General features: G+C 36.9%; 1 protein-coding gene across 1 annotated transcript; it reads right to left on the reverse strand.

Moving 5' to 3' along the window:
• Positions 1-172: 172 nt before the first annotated feature.
• Positions 173-15,089, reverse strand: LOC123769289 (heparan sulfate 2-O-sulfotransferase 1). Its single transcript, XM_045760393.2, is given in 9 exon segments — positions 173-1,601; positions 5,479-5,558; positions 7,099-7,256; positions 8,856-8,953; positions 11,273-11,411; positions 12,914-12,999; positions 13,989-14,194; positions 14,956-15,061; positions 15,063-15,089. Coding segments are annotated over 9 exon segments (1,053 nt in total). The 3' UTR covers positions 173-1,448.
• Positions 15,090-19,307: the final 4,218 nt, after the last annotated feature.

Here is a 19,307-nt window from a genome sequence, read left to right on the forward strand (position 1 = left end):
CAAAACTCAGGAAGGGGGACCCTCCATGGATCCCCCTTCATGGCTCAAAACTCCCCCCCCCCCCCCCTCCCACTTACCAGGATGACCCCAGTCCCAGGATGACCCCAGTCTGTGGGCTCAAAAAACTACCCCACCCACCAGGATGTCCCCACTTAGTGGACTCAAAATCCTCCCCCCCCTCCATCCATCACCCAAATACTGTATATGTACACGTTGAACACGCATGAGCAATCACAACAAATATATATTGTATAAAATGACACATAAAATACAGTATGTATTTATGGATATGATGAGAGCATACATAAAACCCTCCTTTTAAGCACAGTAGTATAGTATACTGTCTATTACAGTATACTGTACTGTATAAAACAATATTCTGTCCAATTACATTATATTGTACAGTGCATTTTAATATACTGGACAGTATACTAGAGTACAGTACAATCTACTCTACCGGACAGAACACACACAGCTCAGTTCTACTAAATGTGCAATGTTGTATTAATAGTGTGTTATATCTTTAGTATATGCATCCAATTTACCAATTAACACAGATTATAGTTCAAGCAAAAATAAAAAATAATTCTAATACACAAAGCCAAGGAAATACGCTCAAGAATATTGAGAATACATAACAGAGTAGAAAATTGGGTTCAATGATGTGCAGCAGCACACACACACACACACACACACACACACACACACACGCTTAAACTCTTAATGCTACACAGCATTAAAGCTCACCACCACACGTATGTCACAAACAGATAAAGTGCAACACGCAGAAACATCACAATATTTCTCAACTGTACAGAAATGGTGCAAAATTCTACATACTGTAATACTATAACAACACTTAAATTTCTTTATCTGTGGATAAGAAGGATTTAAACAATATATTCTTTATATATTGATATCCTTTTTAAAGGGAAAAGTAATATTTTCAACAACTATAGAGCATTTAAAAAATAATACAGGATTTAATGTTTATACAGTAACTGGAATGATGCCTGAAGAACAGTAAACACTATGTAGAGAAAATAAAGCTTTGTTGTACAGCCAAAATATGATAAAATATATAAAAATACAAATATTATTTGTAAGAATAAAATACAGTAATAAAATCCTGAGAACAGCTTAACTAAAGAGGCAAGTCAATACTCTTTTAATTAATTAATAAATAGATATCGAGACAGTATGCACAATATTAATGTATCACCTCAAGCCTATGGCAGGACTGGTGTGTAACAAATGATAAATGCCTTTATCACACTATAACTTAATAAAATTTAAAAATATATATAAAATGTTATTTAATAATGATCTAGGCACTTCAGTGTATTGCATGTAATTACTGATTTACTATAGACCAAGAAGAAAATGAGTTACTGAAAAACTATCATTACACTTAGGTGCTTGCTAAATATATTATTATACACTCAACCCTAACTTTTTTTAGGTTTGATTTTCTCATATGCAAACTTTTGCCCTCTGTCCATCAAGCGACCATTACCTTCACTCTCTATTAATGTTTTCTTCCGTAAAAAATGGAAATGGTCGAGTGCAAAGTTGTAAAATTCATTTTCCAATCTCCAAACCTGAAATTGCAGTATACATTAGTTTGTTGTGATCATAACATAAATGGATATGAGAACAAATGAAGTCACAGATCTCACTTAACAAGACCACCTTAGAGAGTCCAGTTAACACTTTCGCTTGGCGACAACTCAGCACCGAGTCCTGTTAAATAGAGGGAAGTCCAGTAAGGACTCTGCATTGAGTCCTCCATTAAAATATTTGCCAAAAATCCGGGTTCAATCCGATTTTTGGGGGGACTGATTTTAAACTGTGAGCCGCCAGCTTCACCCATGCGGCACCCAGGCGGGTGCCTGGGTGGAGCTGGTAAGCAGTAATTCTGGGCTGATAAGCAGTAATTCTGGGCTGATAAGCAGTAATTCTGGGCTGATAAGCAGTAATTCTGGGCTGATAAGCAGTAATTCTGGGCTGATAAGCAGTAATGCTTGCCCACCATCCACTCCACCTATAAAAAACATAGGTTGACCCTCCAGGAAACATTTTCCTGCTGCTGCAGGAGTGGATAAAACTAATGTTCCACCCATGTCATGCTCCACAAACAACATTGAATTGGTAAGTACAAAAAGTTTTATTTTTTTACATACAGTGGCACCTCGACATACAATTGCCCCTATTTACGATAATTTCTAGTTACGATGTAAATTTCATCGAAAAATGCGACTCAACATCTGATGGTGTCGTCGACTTCCGATGTATGTTGGTACACGTTCGGGTCGACCGAGCACGTGGTTCCCGATCATGCAGCTGACCTGCCTCAGTTTACCACAGCTGCCCGCTTAGTGACGATCGCGCCTATAAGAAATTCCGCTTTTGTGGCGATTTTTTGCATTTTGAACATTAAAGTAATTATTATATATCACGCCATGAGTCCCAGGAAAGTCGGTGGTAAGGCTCAACATATGAAAACCCATGTAAGGATGACCATAGAGCAGAAACAAGAGTACAGAATGTCTCTTCCTCAACAATTAAGAAAATGTGTGCAGCATGGGAAGAATTGCAAACCTTTGCTGAAACGACTCACCCAAATCAAGCTGCAGTAGGCTGTTGCCTTAACCTATTCAATGACACTGTGATGCATCATTACAGACAAATGTTAAAACGAAGGGAAAAACAAATGTCTCTTGACAAATTTGTAGCGAGACAAACAAGCACTGAACCACAACCAGGTCCTAGTGGTATTCAGGCAAAACATAGGAGAGAGAGTACCCCAGAGAAAACATCACTGCCTGATGTGATAATGGAAGGGGACTTCCCTTCCAAACAGTAACAACTCTCCTCCTCCCCTCTCATCACCATCTTCCATACGCCATCAAGAGCCCTCTATAAAGGTAGGAGAATCTTTGGTACTGTATTATAGTTAGAAAAAAACATTGTATTCAGTATAAAATGTATTTGTATGTTAATATTTTGGAGGGTGGGGAACGGATTAATTCAATTCCCTTTATTTCTTATGGGAAAAATCGCTTCGACTTACGATATTTCGACTTATGATCTGTCTCTGGGAACGGATTAGCATCGTAAGTCGAGGCCCCATTGTAGTTTATACTTTATTGTATTGTATTTGCAAGATTGTTCTTCAATTTGCCCTTATATGCATGTATCCATCTAAAGCATTTTATTAGAAAAAATTTCATACCAAAAAGAGCGCTGTTAACACGAAAATTGATGTTAGCAACTGGAAAATATACTAAACATTTGTGGGTGAGAATAGAGATGGGCTTCTGGGCACTCCCTCGTGGGTAACACTTGGCCCGTCTTCAACTTGTTGGCGGGTGGAGCGTGACCAGGTTTTTTATTTTATATGCATATACTCCTCTAGAGAATTCTATTGCAAACTCATTGATACCAAAATAAAAGACCTAGGGCAAAGATTGAGGTGACCAAAGTGAAAAGAGTACACATTTTATCGCTCTTGCGCGCTCCCGGATCATTCACTCGCACTTTCTCTGTTTGTTGTGGGTGGTAAGCCGGGCTTTTGGAATTTATATGCATTTACTCCTCTAGAGAATTCTATTGCGAACACATTGATACCAAATTGAATATCTTAGGACGAGAATTGAGGTGACTAAGTTGAAGAGTATACATTTTTCAGAATTACCGCGCACTCCCATGGAATGCCCAAACCCACCCGGGGTAGTGGGGAGGTCGTGCACCCAGCGCGCAAAAGTGTTAACATCAAACTAAGACCATAATAGGATAAAAATGGCACCCAAAATATAGTATGCAAATTGAGGATACAAAATGTGTAGGCATTATGTGCCTGTTGGAAAATAACACAGATGGATTATACTATACCATAAAAACATGCAAAAAATCACAGGCTGTGATGAACCTAACTGTAAATCTTGGGAGTTGTTAATTAATGCATAAAACTTTAACCCCCAGTACTGCACATACCAAGATGATAACATAATACAGGTTTACGGGTGGTGCGTCTACCTAGAAAACTCGACTATAGGTATAGGGAATTATTCAAAACTCCTGCGGGTACAGAGGGCTCACATCCTGTTGCTCAGGACTCCAGTAAACAGATGGCATCTTGAAAAAAAAAAATCAGCATCGCTCCTGGCTGTGAGCATCGGTACTGCCAGAGTACCGATGCTGGCAGTGTCAGCCTCACCTCAGTACACTGAGGCTGGCACATGCAGCATGAACTCTCAGCACAGCTGTGTAGGTTGGGACCACAGCACCACTTAATAATGATGAATAAAATAAGTAACTGCAATTATTTTTTGATAATAGTGTCATAGATGATACTGATTGTATTAAAAACTATGAACAAGGTTCAGATATCAGTGAACACAATGCTAGTTATGATGTTGACAGCAGCAGGCCGACATTCACAACACACACAAATGGTTTTGTGCATCTACACGTCGTGGAACATGACCTTATATTCCTTTTGAAAATAACTTAGTGGAAAACTATATTCGTGATTTAGTGACAGGAATATGATAATAATATCAGTGCTGTAACTAGATTTAGTGATATGCATAGTATACTGTAGACATTTTGTTGCAACTCCTGGCATTGTCTAGTTGTAGCATGTGGCCCTTTACTGTATTAAGATTTCATTACACACCCACCAGAATTACTTAGTGGTTAATTATGGTTTACAAAACTATAGATAGCTATATATGATGTGTGTGTATATAGTGTAATAATAGCAAAAACTATGTTTTATTGCTTAAAGAATTTAAGATTCTGTACATATTAGTGACAAATAAATGTGTGCGTACCTACAATCTACACGTTCTGTGATACAAATAACATTATCGATAGCCCAATGCATCATCGCACTGGAAAACATATTAATATCAATAATAATACGAGGAAAATAAAATAGGTTCATTGTGTGTACTAAAACTTTGTGCAAGAAGTGACGTGGTGCTAGGCTGACCATGGATCATGACTACTAGATTATAACTGTCACAGTTCAGCTTAGTGGTTTGTTATGGTGCACAAATATGTAAATAGTTATATATAGCATCTGTATATAGTGTAATAACAACAAAAACACTGTTTTATTGTTCTAAGAATATAATGTGTCACTAATATGGCACCTTATTTTTTATTTATATTTTTTATTTATAGTGTTTGTGGAAATAAAAATTATGATGGTTGTGGTACAAAAATTGGACTTTCCCTGTAAGAATTCTGCTTATCCAAATGGCTGGCTTATCTGGCAGTGGCTCCTTCCTGTATAATTCGGATAAGTGAGCTTAGGCAGTAATTGAAAGCAAAAAAATTAAGGGGAAGAATTTTTTTTGCACACACCATGAGGTTGTCATACTATACTAACGTGCAGTACATGGGTTAAAGAACTTTAGTGACAAGTAGAAAAATAGTTTACTGTGGAGAATGAAATATTTATTTTACCTTAGTATTTTGAAGTTTTCCTATCGTTTCATCAGAAGGCAGAATTTTTTTAACAGTTTTTCTTAGATGAGATTTGGAACCTGTAGAGAACAAAAAGTCTGATATTGACAATTTTACTGCCATAATTAGTACAGCACTTATTGGAAAAGATTTAGCCTACAGTAATTATGTAAAGTTCATACCATGAGTCTTGGGACAAAAATGTTTGTACAGCATCTTATAAATAATTTGCATTTAATTGCTGTGATCAGTCACACCATGTGCTCAAGAGCAACTAATGGAGCACAATATATGTAATGAATCATTAAGCAAAGTAATATGTACTAGGTTTTTTGCTTGGGTAACCTTTTTTATTTTCCTATATAATTAGTAAACAGTTTAGCAGATGGTAAAACACTATGTTGCTCAGGTGAACTCACGTCTAAACAATTATGATATCTCTGGTTATAGAATTCTAAATATTCAAATAATTTACAAAAACTTGGAAAATGTTATTTCTTGCTCGCTCCATTATGCAAATTCTCACTCTTGCAGTGGTCACTGGTCTTCTCATCTAAAATGTAGCAGGGATCTTTTCAAGCATTCCTGCTTGGTCATACATGGGGAGAGGAAAATTCTTAATCCAGCCCTGAATGTCCCCAGAAAATACAGTACACTCGCTCACACTTTAATAACCTCGACCAAGTAACACTTTGTTTTCTAGAAATGGCCAAGTATTGCTCCTTGCTACTTTGCTGACATGTGATGGTGGTCTAGGGTAGTGGCCAGGTGGCCAACTAACGATAGCAATAGTTGATCAATGCTTGGCTGTCTCTTTGAGGCCGAGTATTTTTGGAGATTTATTCAGTGTAAATAAATGAACCTTCTAGAGACCATTCCAAGCTGGATAGAGAAATCTAATGCCTCTCTTTCCTTGTTAATGGCCTGACATGAGTGTGTGAGATGATCTCCAGTATATCAGGTGACGACAGTCAGACTGTCCTGGCTGTTGTTTGTTCATGTCCTTCAAAGAGCAGGACATTGTTCAAGACAGCAACTGAATAACCTGTTCAGAGAGGAGCCTTTCACTTTCACTCAATCCATTATTTTGTATATACTGTACAGTACAGTACTGTACTATAATAAATTCTTGGTACTTGAATGCTTTTTATTTTTCCCGTATGATCTTTATCAAAATACAATATTGTCCAGTTTAGAGAGAAATCTCAAGGAACAACTCCAGAAAGAGAATTAGGAGGTATATTATTAATTAGGAGAGAAAGCAAGTGCCAAGTAAATATGAGGGCCCATCTGGACACATACAGTATTACATTCTCCCATTAAGCAAAGCAATCACTTCATACTAATATCCACAAAATATACTCCCTTTCTCTAACCATCTAAAGACGGTATCCCTCTTAATAACTATAGTACCAGTACACATACATAAGGAGCACATAAAATATAATATTTGGGTGTATAAATAACATTAATTTTCAATTAGGTTTGAAAATTCAATTTTACTAAACACATTCAAACTCTAGTTATCATAACTCGCAACTTTCCCTAGATTTGAATTATTAAGATCCAAGAATCATGAACTATACTGTATCCCTTTAAAATACCTTCAGTTATACTTACCAGAAAGATAGAGGTCATAAGCACCTCTAAAAAATCGTGGGAGAGAGTATTCAAGCATAGCTACAAAATCAGCCATTTCCTCGGTAACCCCAACCAGAAAGTAACTATGGAGCAGATTGTGCTTTGCTTGATCAAGAGCCCAGCTAGATCCTGGAACCCTGAGAAAACCATTGTAAATTATTGCTTCAAAGAAACTACAGTATGTCAAATTATTATCACAGAATACATGCTTTGGCTTTGAAGTGTGTGATAGAACAGTGTTTAGTATAATGATTCACTCCTCTCTCAGCTGTGCCTCAGTTACTGACATAAGCCATACAGTTAGTCTACCTAGTTCATTGCTAGTGCACCAGGACCCAAGCAATTTTGAGCCCCACTGAGGCAAGAAACTTTTCATATAGTTTTATCCTTATGTTTAAGGGTGAAGAGCACAGTACTCAATACCCCCACCAAGAACAACTACTCACTATCACACCAAAGAACACATCAAACCACTCAATTCCCCCTTTTACTAACCAGTATTTAGCAGAGATAACTGCTTTCAATCATGATTACAATAATTCCATGTAGCGAGTGTTCAACATGATTGCTCTGCCTGTAGCAAGTATATTATGTCAATAATACACTTGCTCCATATTCTCATTAGCTTATTTGCAGATAATGAGACGGGTCTGTTAATTCTCCTTAGTCCACTAATTACAATTGATTCCTCTTCACCAATTATAGTTAATACTTCTTCCCAACATCCTAGAGGATGGTCAGATGAGGTGTAGGACTGGTAATATAAGCAATCAATAGCGAATCATCATCATTCTAACTCCAAGAGTGATTCAGTACAGATGCTTAAGAGATACCGCACATCTTCAACATTCACCAATAACAATGTAACACTCGACGTGTCCGGTTTCCACCCTCGCAAGATGCTTCAGCCTCAACACAGAGGAGACAGCCAGACTCCAGCCACATCGAGCTTCCACGCTCTCATCCCTCACTCTGCTCCTCAACTCCGCCTGCATTCAGAGCGCCACGCTCTACACACTCACCCCACATCCAACCTGCTTTGTATCCCCTGCCTCACTCAGCTCTCTACCCTGCTCCAGGCTTCGTCTCAACTACAACAACCCTTCACTACGTTTCTAAAACAAGTGACTGCTGTAACCAAGACTATACTAAATTTAAATAAATATAAAAAACCACTATATTCTGTGTGTCTAATCAACCAAACACGTACACATAATCATTACGTTACATGCCCTTTTGTTTATAGAGAGTGGTCACTCAGTCACCAAGATAGATTCGCCACCATCTTCACACTATGTAAAAGGATATTTGCAATGTTACTTGCCATGGTGGGAAGGAGGTCAACTACAGCCTGACGTGTCAACAGTACCCTGGGTAATCTGCCATTAGCTGGGGATGCAACTGAGGGACTGGTTTGGATAGGAGTCTTTTTATTTCATTCAGTCTTTTTTTTTTTTTAATAATGTTGTGTAATTATTGAAAGTTACTGAATACTCAATACTCAAGTTATTGTCTGTAAAAAAAAAAAAAAATAATTTTAGCTGCAAAACTGCCAAAAATTATACACGTAAAAAATATAAAAATGTATTTACAGTAGAAGAAAATCCTTTATATACTGCTGAAGTAATTACTGTATTGTACTTTGGATAGTCACTAACTAGACTATTTACCAAAATTAATATTTTTTTATGGCTGAATAGTAAAATTATTTGGCAAAGCACTCAAGAAAAACTTACCAGCATTCAGCATGATGACCACAAAAGAAAGGAACTTGCACCCAAAGGTGGGTTGTAGAGCAATCTGGATGTTCAATGGCAACACACTCATCCAAAGTCTAAAAGTGATGAGATGTGTGTCAGTAGCTTACTGTATAATATTGATATGCATTTCATTACAGTGCAAATTATATTTCTCTGAGAAGGTCTGCTCTACCTAAACTGATGAAGTCGTGACAATTTACATTTTAGAAATGTTGCCAATTGATAAACAAATATATTTGGTTGTGTCAGTTATGTATACATTGAAATTAAAGTGAATTGCATAAATGATGATTTGTTGAAATCTTTTATCATCATCACATCTTCACAATCGACTTGAGAATGGTCCTGGACGGACCGAAACGTCGTCGTCCCTTCAACTTCTAGTGTGTGGTCTGGTCAAAAATCACATCTTCTTAACCTCCTGAAGAGGCTTCATATACATGTTGAAGTTGCTTCAGTCTGTCCTAGGTGCAGCATGGGTGTGCAAACATAAAAGCTTTGGGAAGTAAACTGGGAATCCTACGACAGCCTTAATTCCCAAGCACTGCTAACTCTCAGACATGGAATGGTATATCAAGGGTAAGACAAAAAAATAAAAATAAAATAAGATTTTACACCCTCATCCTCTGCACAGACCAAATGAATTCATGAATGTTTGGGTCACTACCTCTAATTTGAATTACCTTCCCTAAATAACACAATTAATTCTAATTGTGTTTAATTAATTACACACATGACAACAAAGCATGGCTCATATATATCATGCTCCACAAAGTGGATGAATGAGACATACCATTCAATGAATTTCAACTACTGCATTATACACTAAGCCCTAAATAAAGCACAAGGTCACCTATTCATGTGATGATTACATTACTTATGACATTAAAACCTATAAACATAAGAGGTAGGAGTCATCAGTTATTAAAGTTAGCTATACCATTTGCCTCAATGATGCTGGCTGGCAATGTATTTCACTCATCTACCATTTTGCTGCCAAACCCAAATTCTCTACTGTATATCCTTCCTGATTCTTAATTTTCAGCTTATAGCCATTGTTACTGGTTTTGACCTGGTCAGAGTGTTTCAAGACCTTGCTCATATCTCCCCATAGATACCCTTTATCCACGTGAAGACCTGGATCATTTTTCTCCTCACCCTGTGCATTTACAGGAAATGCACGCCGAGCTCCCTTAACCTCAACTTATATAAACACCATGATCAGTCTGGTCATCCTTTGTTGGATTTTTCAAGGGAATCAATATCCACTCTATAATATGGTGACTAGAATTGGACAGCATAGTTTAAGTAAGGCTTCACCACGGCTAAATATAATTGGACGACAATGTTTGTTCATTTATTGCTGATGCTTCTGCTTATAAACCAACCACTTTATTTATTATGTTATGTATGTTGAAGCACTGCTGCTTAATTTAAGAACATAAAAATAAAGAAAACTACAGAAGGTCTATTGAGCCAGGCAATGCAGTTCCTATTTATACCCAAGAAAATTCATTCATACGTATATCTAACCTGCTTCTGAAAGAATCCTATGCCACGGTCTGAAGTCACTACCAATCATACTGGTCAAATCTCTACTGAAATTAGATTTGCCTGCAGCTGCTTCTTCCACTTGTCAGATCAGTTCTACAATGCCTGAAGTTTTTCACGAGTTCTGCCAAGTCATCATTCGAGTTTCGTATTTACTCTACTTAAAAGTTACCCATTTTCCACAAATACTGGGAAGGGGAGGGGAAGGGAGAATTCTAGATTAACACCCTTCTCTAAAATCTAGACAACACCTGTGGGTGAAATTGTCTAAAAGATTAATCAATGGGTGTGGCATCCATGAAACTGAGAGTTGGAATATGGTGCAGTTCTCTGGGAGGGAAAAAGAAAGGAATCTTTCTTTGATAATCCTGATCCAGGATTAACACCTAGTGCATGGGGGTGGCACGTGCTTTGGAAATGTGAGGCACTAATGCAAAAGTCTAGGACAGCTTCAGAATTAGACAGAGATACGAAAGGGATCTCAATCATATGTTGCATTTTGAAGTAGTTGTGGTGGAAATAAATGGATGTCTAAGGCCATTGGTAAAATTGCAGACTAAACATATATTGCAAAGTAAATGCAATATAACTGACATCTTGGAATGCTACTATTGAACAAAATAAAATGTATGCATGGGATTGGGTGCACATATGTAGGAAAGGGAGTGATACTTTTGCCTTTTCATTAGAAACTGCCTTTGGTAGAGTTTGTTGGGATTTGAGCTGTTAGAAGTTAAAGGTATGGGAACGTATCTGGGAAATGATAGAGAAAGTATGCTCCCTACATAATGTACATATTAACCTTATCTTAAATGATGAACTTCACAGAGGCAATTACTTACCATCTTATCTCCCATTCTTCTTCGAACATGATATGGTCGAAGATCATCACCATAGCGGACAAAATAATAGTACGATATAAGACGCTCCAATGGCTTTCGCAATATGTTAATATAGATTGGCTGTTGATTAACACCAAACCTATATAAGAAAAATATTAGTAGTAGTAAATGAAAGCTGCATTAAATATTAAGAATACATTGCACATTGTTTTTAATTACAGTATACTGAACATTATAAATGCTACTGAATTTTCAGAAGATTTATGTGAAAATTTTTAAAGCTAACATTATTCATGGAGTCAAATGATTTTAATTGGTGACTATTCTACTTCTGCATCACAACAGAAGTAGTTGTGATGCAGATCCTTACTTACAGATTTTATGATCTCAGTACAGATCTTAACCAAAGAAATCAATGCATAAATGTTTGAAATAAGGCAAATAGAATATGTATTGTACTGGGATTCACATGAATTAGTGTATTAGTAATAACACATCTAGTGTTATTCTTCACATTTATCATAATTTGATTAGTTCCCATTTAAATTATACAGTTCATTTTTAAGCACTATACAGTACTAAATAATGGACATAAATTCCCCCCAAAATGTGTGCAATTTTGAAAATCTGAAGGATGAAAAAGTTAACCCCAGACATTACAAACCTCCCTTATTATGAGTGATTAGAAATCCTTATTTAAATTATCTAGAAAGGCAGAGAATTAAAGGGAACAAAATAAAACATGAAACAATAGATTAAAATTAGGTAAGTCTATATTCAGAAAAAAAAAATTGGTAAATAATTTACAGTAATTGTAAATAGAGTTGTAGTGTTATGGAAGATGTTGCTTTGTAACAAAATAGGCAAGAAGTAGCATTATTGCTTCAAGCACAGGATAGACAGGTATATGAATGGGTGAATTTGGATATAAATAGGGCAAATAAGCCCTCTCTGCAGTTTCTTCTATTCTCATGCTATGATCATGTGATGGAACATTGGGAGGAGACAGGTAGGTAAACTGGCACGTTGAAAGATCACTACCTGGTCCTCGTCAAGCCAAGTAGGGTACTGTATTTGAATACACTTTCTGTGGTCATACACTTTCTTGCCTGGACTGATCACCAGTATGACCTGACAAGGGCATTTGATAAGGTTTTTGTTGCACCAGAGCAGTCTCTCTCTCTCTCACCCTGATTATCGTACTCAATGGCACCAGCAATAACCTTGCTTTACGGAGCATATCCATTCAATTGTCTTGCTCAGAAAGGAGCTTTTATATTCACTCAAAGCTTGATCTGTCTATGTAATATTTGCATAGGCATTTTCTGTAATTTGTATTTTTAAAACCACATTAATTGTAGCATTAAAAAATAGCAAAACTGTAAGGCTCTGGAAACAGCTGATGCAGTCAAGCAAGGCATCACTTTATTTTGCTACATGATTAATTAGTACATTTTGCCAAGTTAATCTGTTTTGTTAAGGTCAGCAGACAAAATTTAAAAAAAATATAAGCCTTTTAGTTATTTACATCAGAAGCAAAGTAAATAATAAATTGGAGAGTTAATATCATGTGTATTGCCACCACCTGATAAATAAATCCTCATGAAGAAGACAATCATAGCAAAATGGGGGAATTCTTACCTGTTAAAATCGAGGTAAGCAAGATGTCCATGATAAATTCCAGGTTTTTTTTCCACCCAGTTCGATACATTGTACACAAAACGCATCTGTAACATGGTTAATAACTGCTGGATAAAGCATGTGTTTTACTTTATTTAAATTAACCCTTACTATCCACAAATAAAAACCATCTGCACAGTATATTACATTATCTCACTTAATACAGTGCTGTATATGGTATATATATTCTAATATCTGTAAACCAACACTTGATAAACTATCATAAACTTAAGTGTAAGATGTCTGAATACTGAATTAAGATAAGAGATAATAAAAATACTTGAAGTAGATAGGGTACGTGAACATGATAATGCAAGAATTCAAATTACTGTACAGTACTGTATATGTACTTTTAAAAGAAGTACAGTATTAGACAGATTCAGAAAAATACTGTACATATGTAAGAATAATAAAGAAAAAATGCTTGACAAAAATAAAGTGAAACAGTAATTGAAAACAAGAAAAATGAATAGAGGTGTGTACAATACTGACATTTATACAAGCTCAGGTTTGGTGACAATTCGTATTCAACGAGCAGGGTAAAGCCTTATACAGTGCAGTACTGTACAGGTCAATAAATCAAGCGGATACTTTACTAATGTATCAGTATTGGCCAAAATATTGATATTAGTACACTGCAAGAAATGAAAGTTGTAGATAATGAGAATAAACATGCATGAATGGACTGGTGATGGTTGCAGGGACTGCTTGAAAGTGCCCTGGGGTGCTGGTGCCAGTATGTCTTCCTACCCAACTGTGCATGATCCTTTCCAATGGAATCTGCCTAGGTTGGACCAACAGGCCTGTTGCAGTGCTGTCTGATTCATATGGTGTTGCAAATACTGTACAGCAAATCTTACCCCTAGGAAGCACCTGAATAACTATGCTCAAGAAGGTACTTTACATATACAATCAAAGCTTATTTTCTTTAATATGTTGTCAAAGAACGAAATACTAATACAGAACGCATTTTCTTATTTTCACTAATACACAAGACAAATATTTCAGTGCATGCTAATTGTGATATGGTTCTCACCTGATCTGTTAGAGAAAGAGTCGGGGTGTTCTTGGTTGTGTTCATATGAATTACATTAAATTTATTTTTAGAGCAGAGATCATATGCCAACCCAATGAATGATGTAGACCCAGTCTTTGGGACTCTATTGTATATTATCACTAAGCTGTCTGGGTCAAGAGTTCTGCTTCCTGATGATGGAGTACCTTCCTGGTAACTCAAGGGAGCTGGAAAAAATAATCCTATACAGTCATTACCGTTACCAAAGCAATCTGCTACAGAAAACAAAGCATTCTCCAATAAATTAATATTATTAGATTTTTCTCTATATATTATTTATACAAAATTACAGTAAACATAAGTACAGTACCTAATTATATCAAAACTTACCCTATAAATTGTGTGGTAAACTCAAGAACAGGAATTATTTTGAATTTCAAGAAATTTTGACTTCAGGATCTGTCATTAAATACTGTACAAGTACTGAATAACATAATTTTCAACACTAACCATACATTACTCCTGTATCATATTAAATGTGTTTTTGTAAGCAATATTGAACATACAAGAAATTACTACTGTCTCAAACAACCAATGTGTTACTACATATTTACTAGTACTGTATGTCATAAAAGGTTAAAATGCTAGTATTCTTCCTTTTATTTCCATACATCTGTGAGTTATTTAAGCTCACCGAAATTAAGTTTATCCACAGAAAATTGATACAGTATTCAATGGATTTAAAATTAATTATTTTATTTTACTTCCAGAAACAGAAAATTTACATATACGAAATATTGTAATCCAAAAATATTAAAATTCTAAAAGTGGGTGTAGTAATTAAATAATAAAAATACTATCTAGATATATAATCTAATCTAAAATAAAATCAAGGCCCTGTAACTTTAGTTATTTTGTAAGAATAATCATTAAACTGCAATAAAGCTTCTGTACAAAATCAAAAATATTATATAATACAACAACTTACAATGGGAGTGCATGGTGTTTCGGAGATGTGCCACTTCTGTGGCCAAGTGGAGGTACAAAAGCATTACCACTGCACTCACACCCACCATCAACAGCACAACCACACGCTGAACTCTTCATTCGAGAGCTGTTCATGCTGAGAAGCAAGTAACATCTTCATGACCAGTGGTTCTCATCAGAAACAGAGCATATATTATATTAGATATTATTTATCCAAATACTTGTGGGCATTTTATGCAATTCCTTATTTACAGTTAAATATTGTCAAGCATTTATAAAACAAATTGTAGTATTTAAAATTTAAGTTTCATCTGTTTTGTTAGTGTTTATCAATGAGTCCAATCTTTATTTTTATGTCAGTGTGTTAAACTGTTAATGCCCCTGATATAATAAAGGTTTGGAAATTTGTAATTTACATTTTAATTTATATTAATACAGTATGTCAATTATTGCAACATGGCCTTAATAATTACTCTTTGCTTAAAGTGAGACAGTACAGCACTTAAATATCAAGAGGACACTTTAACATCATGGCACTGGCAGTCAAGTATTCATACTAAGATTAAATCACTGTTACTGGGTCATTCCATGCAAACTCATCACAGCTCCCAAGCCAATCATCTCAGATTTACATGAAATTTAGTAGGATGTTACAGTACATGAAGTAACTTGTATACTGTATATACATATACAAAATTTTAGTTCTCAGTAATGTACAATATTCATTCAGCAGGGGTTGTTAATGTGATAAAACAAATTTTTACTAGCACGCTCAACAAAAAAAATCATTGTTTTCATTAAAAATTGTTTTACATTAAATATTAATTTTTTTCGTTTCAAGATCAACACGATGTGACCTCTGACCTTGAATACAACACAGTATAATCCTGGACCATTATAAAGTTACGTAACAGCGACTTGATTATTACACGACGTAATAATGGTCCAGGACAGACTGAAACATCGTCATTTCTCCATTTTCTGATGTGTGGTTCATACCCAACTTTTTTATGTCAGGACGTGGGCATCAACCTCATTAATAGAACTGGGTCCTTTTTCCAATGCAAGTTTTTCCCCAGATCATGGTTGCAAATTGTTTTACAAAGTTTAAACTTATTGCTGGGTGCACTTAGGTAAATAAAAGTTAAGAACACCACCCAATCATCCCACCAAGAATAGAGTTAAAATCCTAAGTTGCTTGTGAGGTGGGGGTGCTAACACACCACAGTAGGTCCACTTTACAGGTCCAAACTATAACAATTATCACGTTAAACTAATTTAACCCTTTTCTGGTTATATTTAATATAAATATTTGTTCACAGTTCTGTGAAACACCGTCTACAACAAACAGCTCATTTAGCGAAGGTTACTGTATCACTGTACGGGACGTAGCCTTCAGAAAGTACAGACACACGATAAAGCTCTACTGTGGCGCTACACACATTTAAATGACGTCCATGTCAATTTTATCCATTAGTAATTCATTTGAATCCAAATTAACCTGACAGGAAACGATCTTCCAAGAGAGAGAGTCAATAAATAATGATGTGTTTCCTGTGAATGTGAGAGACCTGATCATCTGGACCAGCTTAGCCTCACACGCATGTATAATGAGACGCCATTAAGGTGGACACACACAGTTAACTGGATTAAAACATCTGAGTGGACTCCTTACCTAGGATAATACGGCTGCAGACCGCAAATTAGCAATAAACAGGTCCTGGGGATTGCCCAACCTTCTCTCAAAACATTGCGACATTTGGCAAGAAGCGAGTCGGGGCGGCTACATTCCTGATCCGACTGAGAGCCCTCACCTCCCCCCCCCCAAGTCACTCCATCCCTCAGCCCCCACTCCCTCTCTCTGAACTGTGAGGTTCAGTCCCTGAGCCCATTATGTGCCTCTGTAACCCTTTCCACTACCGCCCACAAGATGGGTATGGGGTGCATAATAAATGAACTAAACTAAACTAACTCCCTCTCTCTAACCCTTTCCCTCTCGTAATTTAAAGAATACAGAGGTTTGCAATAAGATTGGCATCAGAGCTAAGCGGGGTTACGCTATAAGGATAGGCTAATGTAAGTACATCTCACAACCATTGTGATGATTTTTGTTATTATTTATATATACAAGAGTTCTTACATTCTTGTAAAACCACTAGCACGCATAGTGTTTCGGGCAAGTCCTTAATCCTAATATTCCCCGGAATGCGACCCGCCAAATCGTTTTAACAACCCATTCACTACTGGGTGAACAGAGGCTATAGCTAAGGATTGGCGCCCAGTCAATCTTCCCCGGTCATGATACAAATCCAGGCCAAAGGGTTAGCTTACCATTGCGCCACGGGCACTGCTGTGATCATAGCATACAAAATACTTTAAATTAAGAAAAAGTAGGACGAGAGGCCATAAAAGGAAGCTGGAAACACAAATAAATCGAAAAAATGTAAGGAAATATTTGTACTCTGTACGGATGATGACCAAGTAGAATTATTTAAAGTTGTGGGAGCCACCTCTATCCACAATTTTAAGGCCCAATTTCACAAAGAACTCGATCATCAGAGTAATTAAACAATAACGTAACGGGCACAATTAACAAGACTTGTAGGTGGGTCATAAAGAGTTAGACCTCACTTCCTCGTAGTCACTGATTTAAGTATAATAAGTACTGGTAGGTAAATACAAGTCCTATGTCCCTCCCACTAGCCTTCTTAATAATAATAATAATAATTCTTCCTTACTACCTCCCTCCAGCCCTCATTTACCTACTAATATAGCTCTCTATACCTGAGCTCACTTCTTCCAGTCCTTGACCTACCTTCAGTTCTCTTCCTTCGTCAACTCTACACCACTCTCTCCCTCTCCGCATGTTCTCCCTCCCTCTAGCCATCTCTCTCTCACACTTCTTGCATCCAAACCTATTTCTCCTTCCCTCCATACATAGCCCTCCCCCTACCTCTAGCCTTGAATCCTTTCTCAAAGACTTTCCCTCTCTTCCTTCATCTCCTTTTTACTCACCTCCAGTCCTTTCCCTCCCTCTCCTATGAAGCCCTTCAGCCCTCACTCCCTCTCCCTATTTCCAGCCCTCTCCTTTCCAACTTCCAGTTCTCGATCGTTCCATTACTCCCTTTATACCCCCCTCCCCCCTCCCTCAGGCTCAGCCTATATGAGTTTTCCCTGGAACCCTTTCCCTGGGTTTTCACTCAGTTTTCACCCAATAATTGTTGGGTGAATAGTTAACGATTTATTTACTGCATTTTACATGCGGGCCACTAACACTCTAGTGGCCTCGATGAGGACACGAAGCCAGCAGCTTGTCAAAGGTTCTCCCATTTGTCCTGGTGATTTTTTCAAGCCGAATTGTAAAGTTCTGCAGAATTTTGGCATTTATGGTTTCAGCGGGTAGGCAGTTCCATGGGTTTATAACCCTGTGGGTGAAAAGGCATCTTCAGTTTTCTGTCCTATGTTGAGGCTTGTTGATCTTGAAACCATTACTTCTTGTATGCGTTACATCTGATTTTTTGAAGACGTTGTCCAGGTTAACATCCTCCAAACTGTTCAGTATTTTGAACGTTTTGATGAGATCTGCCTATCATTTACCTGAGGGCCACTAACATTTGTGGCCGCGACGAGGGCAGGAGGCCGGCGGCTTGTCAAACGTCCCCCATTTGCCTTGATCTTTTTCTGGTCTCATGTCCGGTTTGCAGTGTTGTTAGTCCTTTGTCCCTCAACCTGTCCTGGTACGAGTGTTGACTTAGATTTGGAATTATTTTGTTTCCCGGTGTTGAACTTTCTCCAATGAAGCTGTGTCTTTCTGAAGATGAGGTCTCCATTCCTGGATGCGATAGTCCGGGTTGGGGTGTACTAGAGATTTATACAGTCGAATGACTACCTTCTTTTCTTTAGAGCCAAAGGAATGGATCCTGACCCTAAGTTCCTTTTTTTCGTCAATCTGCTGCAAGGTAATGATGTTAATTTGGTAGTTGTGATGTGGAATGTTATGCCCCACATGCATAAGGTCTTGCATTTATCGATATTAAAAAGCATTTACCAGTCTTCTGACCATTTGTGGAGTTCATATAGTTCATTTGTGGAGGTACATGTAAGATAAGTTCTTACTTATCTACAAAGTAAGAAAGAACTTTGTAAGGCCTCAATAACATTTTCACTTCCAACTGTATCATAAATCTTAGTGTTGTCTGCAAATTTGATGATGTGGTATGTAATATTTTCATCTATGTCACTGATGTATATGACAAAAAAGGGGCAGGTTGGCCCCAAAATGGAACTTAGCAGTATCCCACTCACTATATTTTAGTCAGATTCACTTCCGTTTAGGACGACGCTTTGCTTTCT

This window comes from Procambarus clarkii, chromosome 66 (genome assembly GCF_040958095.1).
Source record: "Procambarus clarkii isolate CNS0578487 chromosome 66, FALCON_Pclarkii_2.0, whole genome shotgun sequence".
Lineage (NCBI taxonomy): Eukaryota > Metazoa > Arthropoda > Malacostraca > Decapoda > Cambaridae > Procambarus > Procambarus clarkii.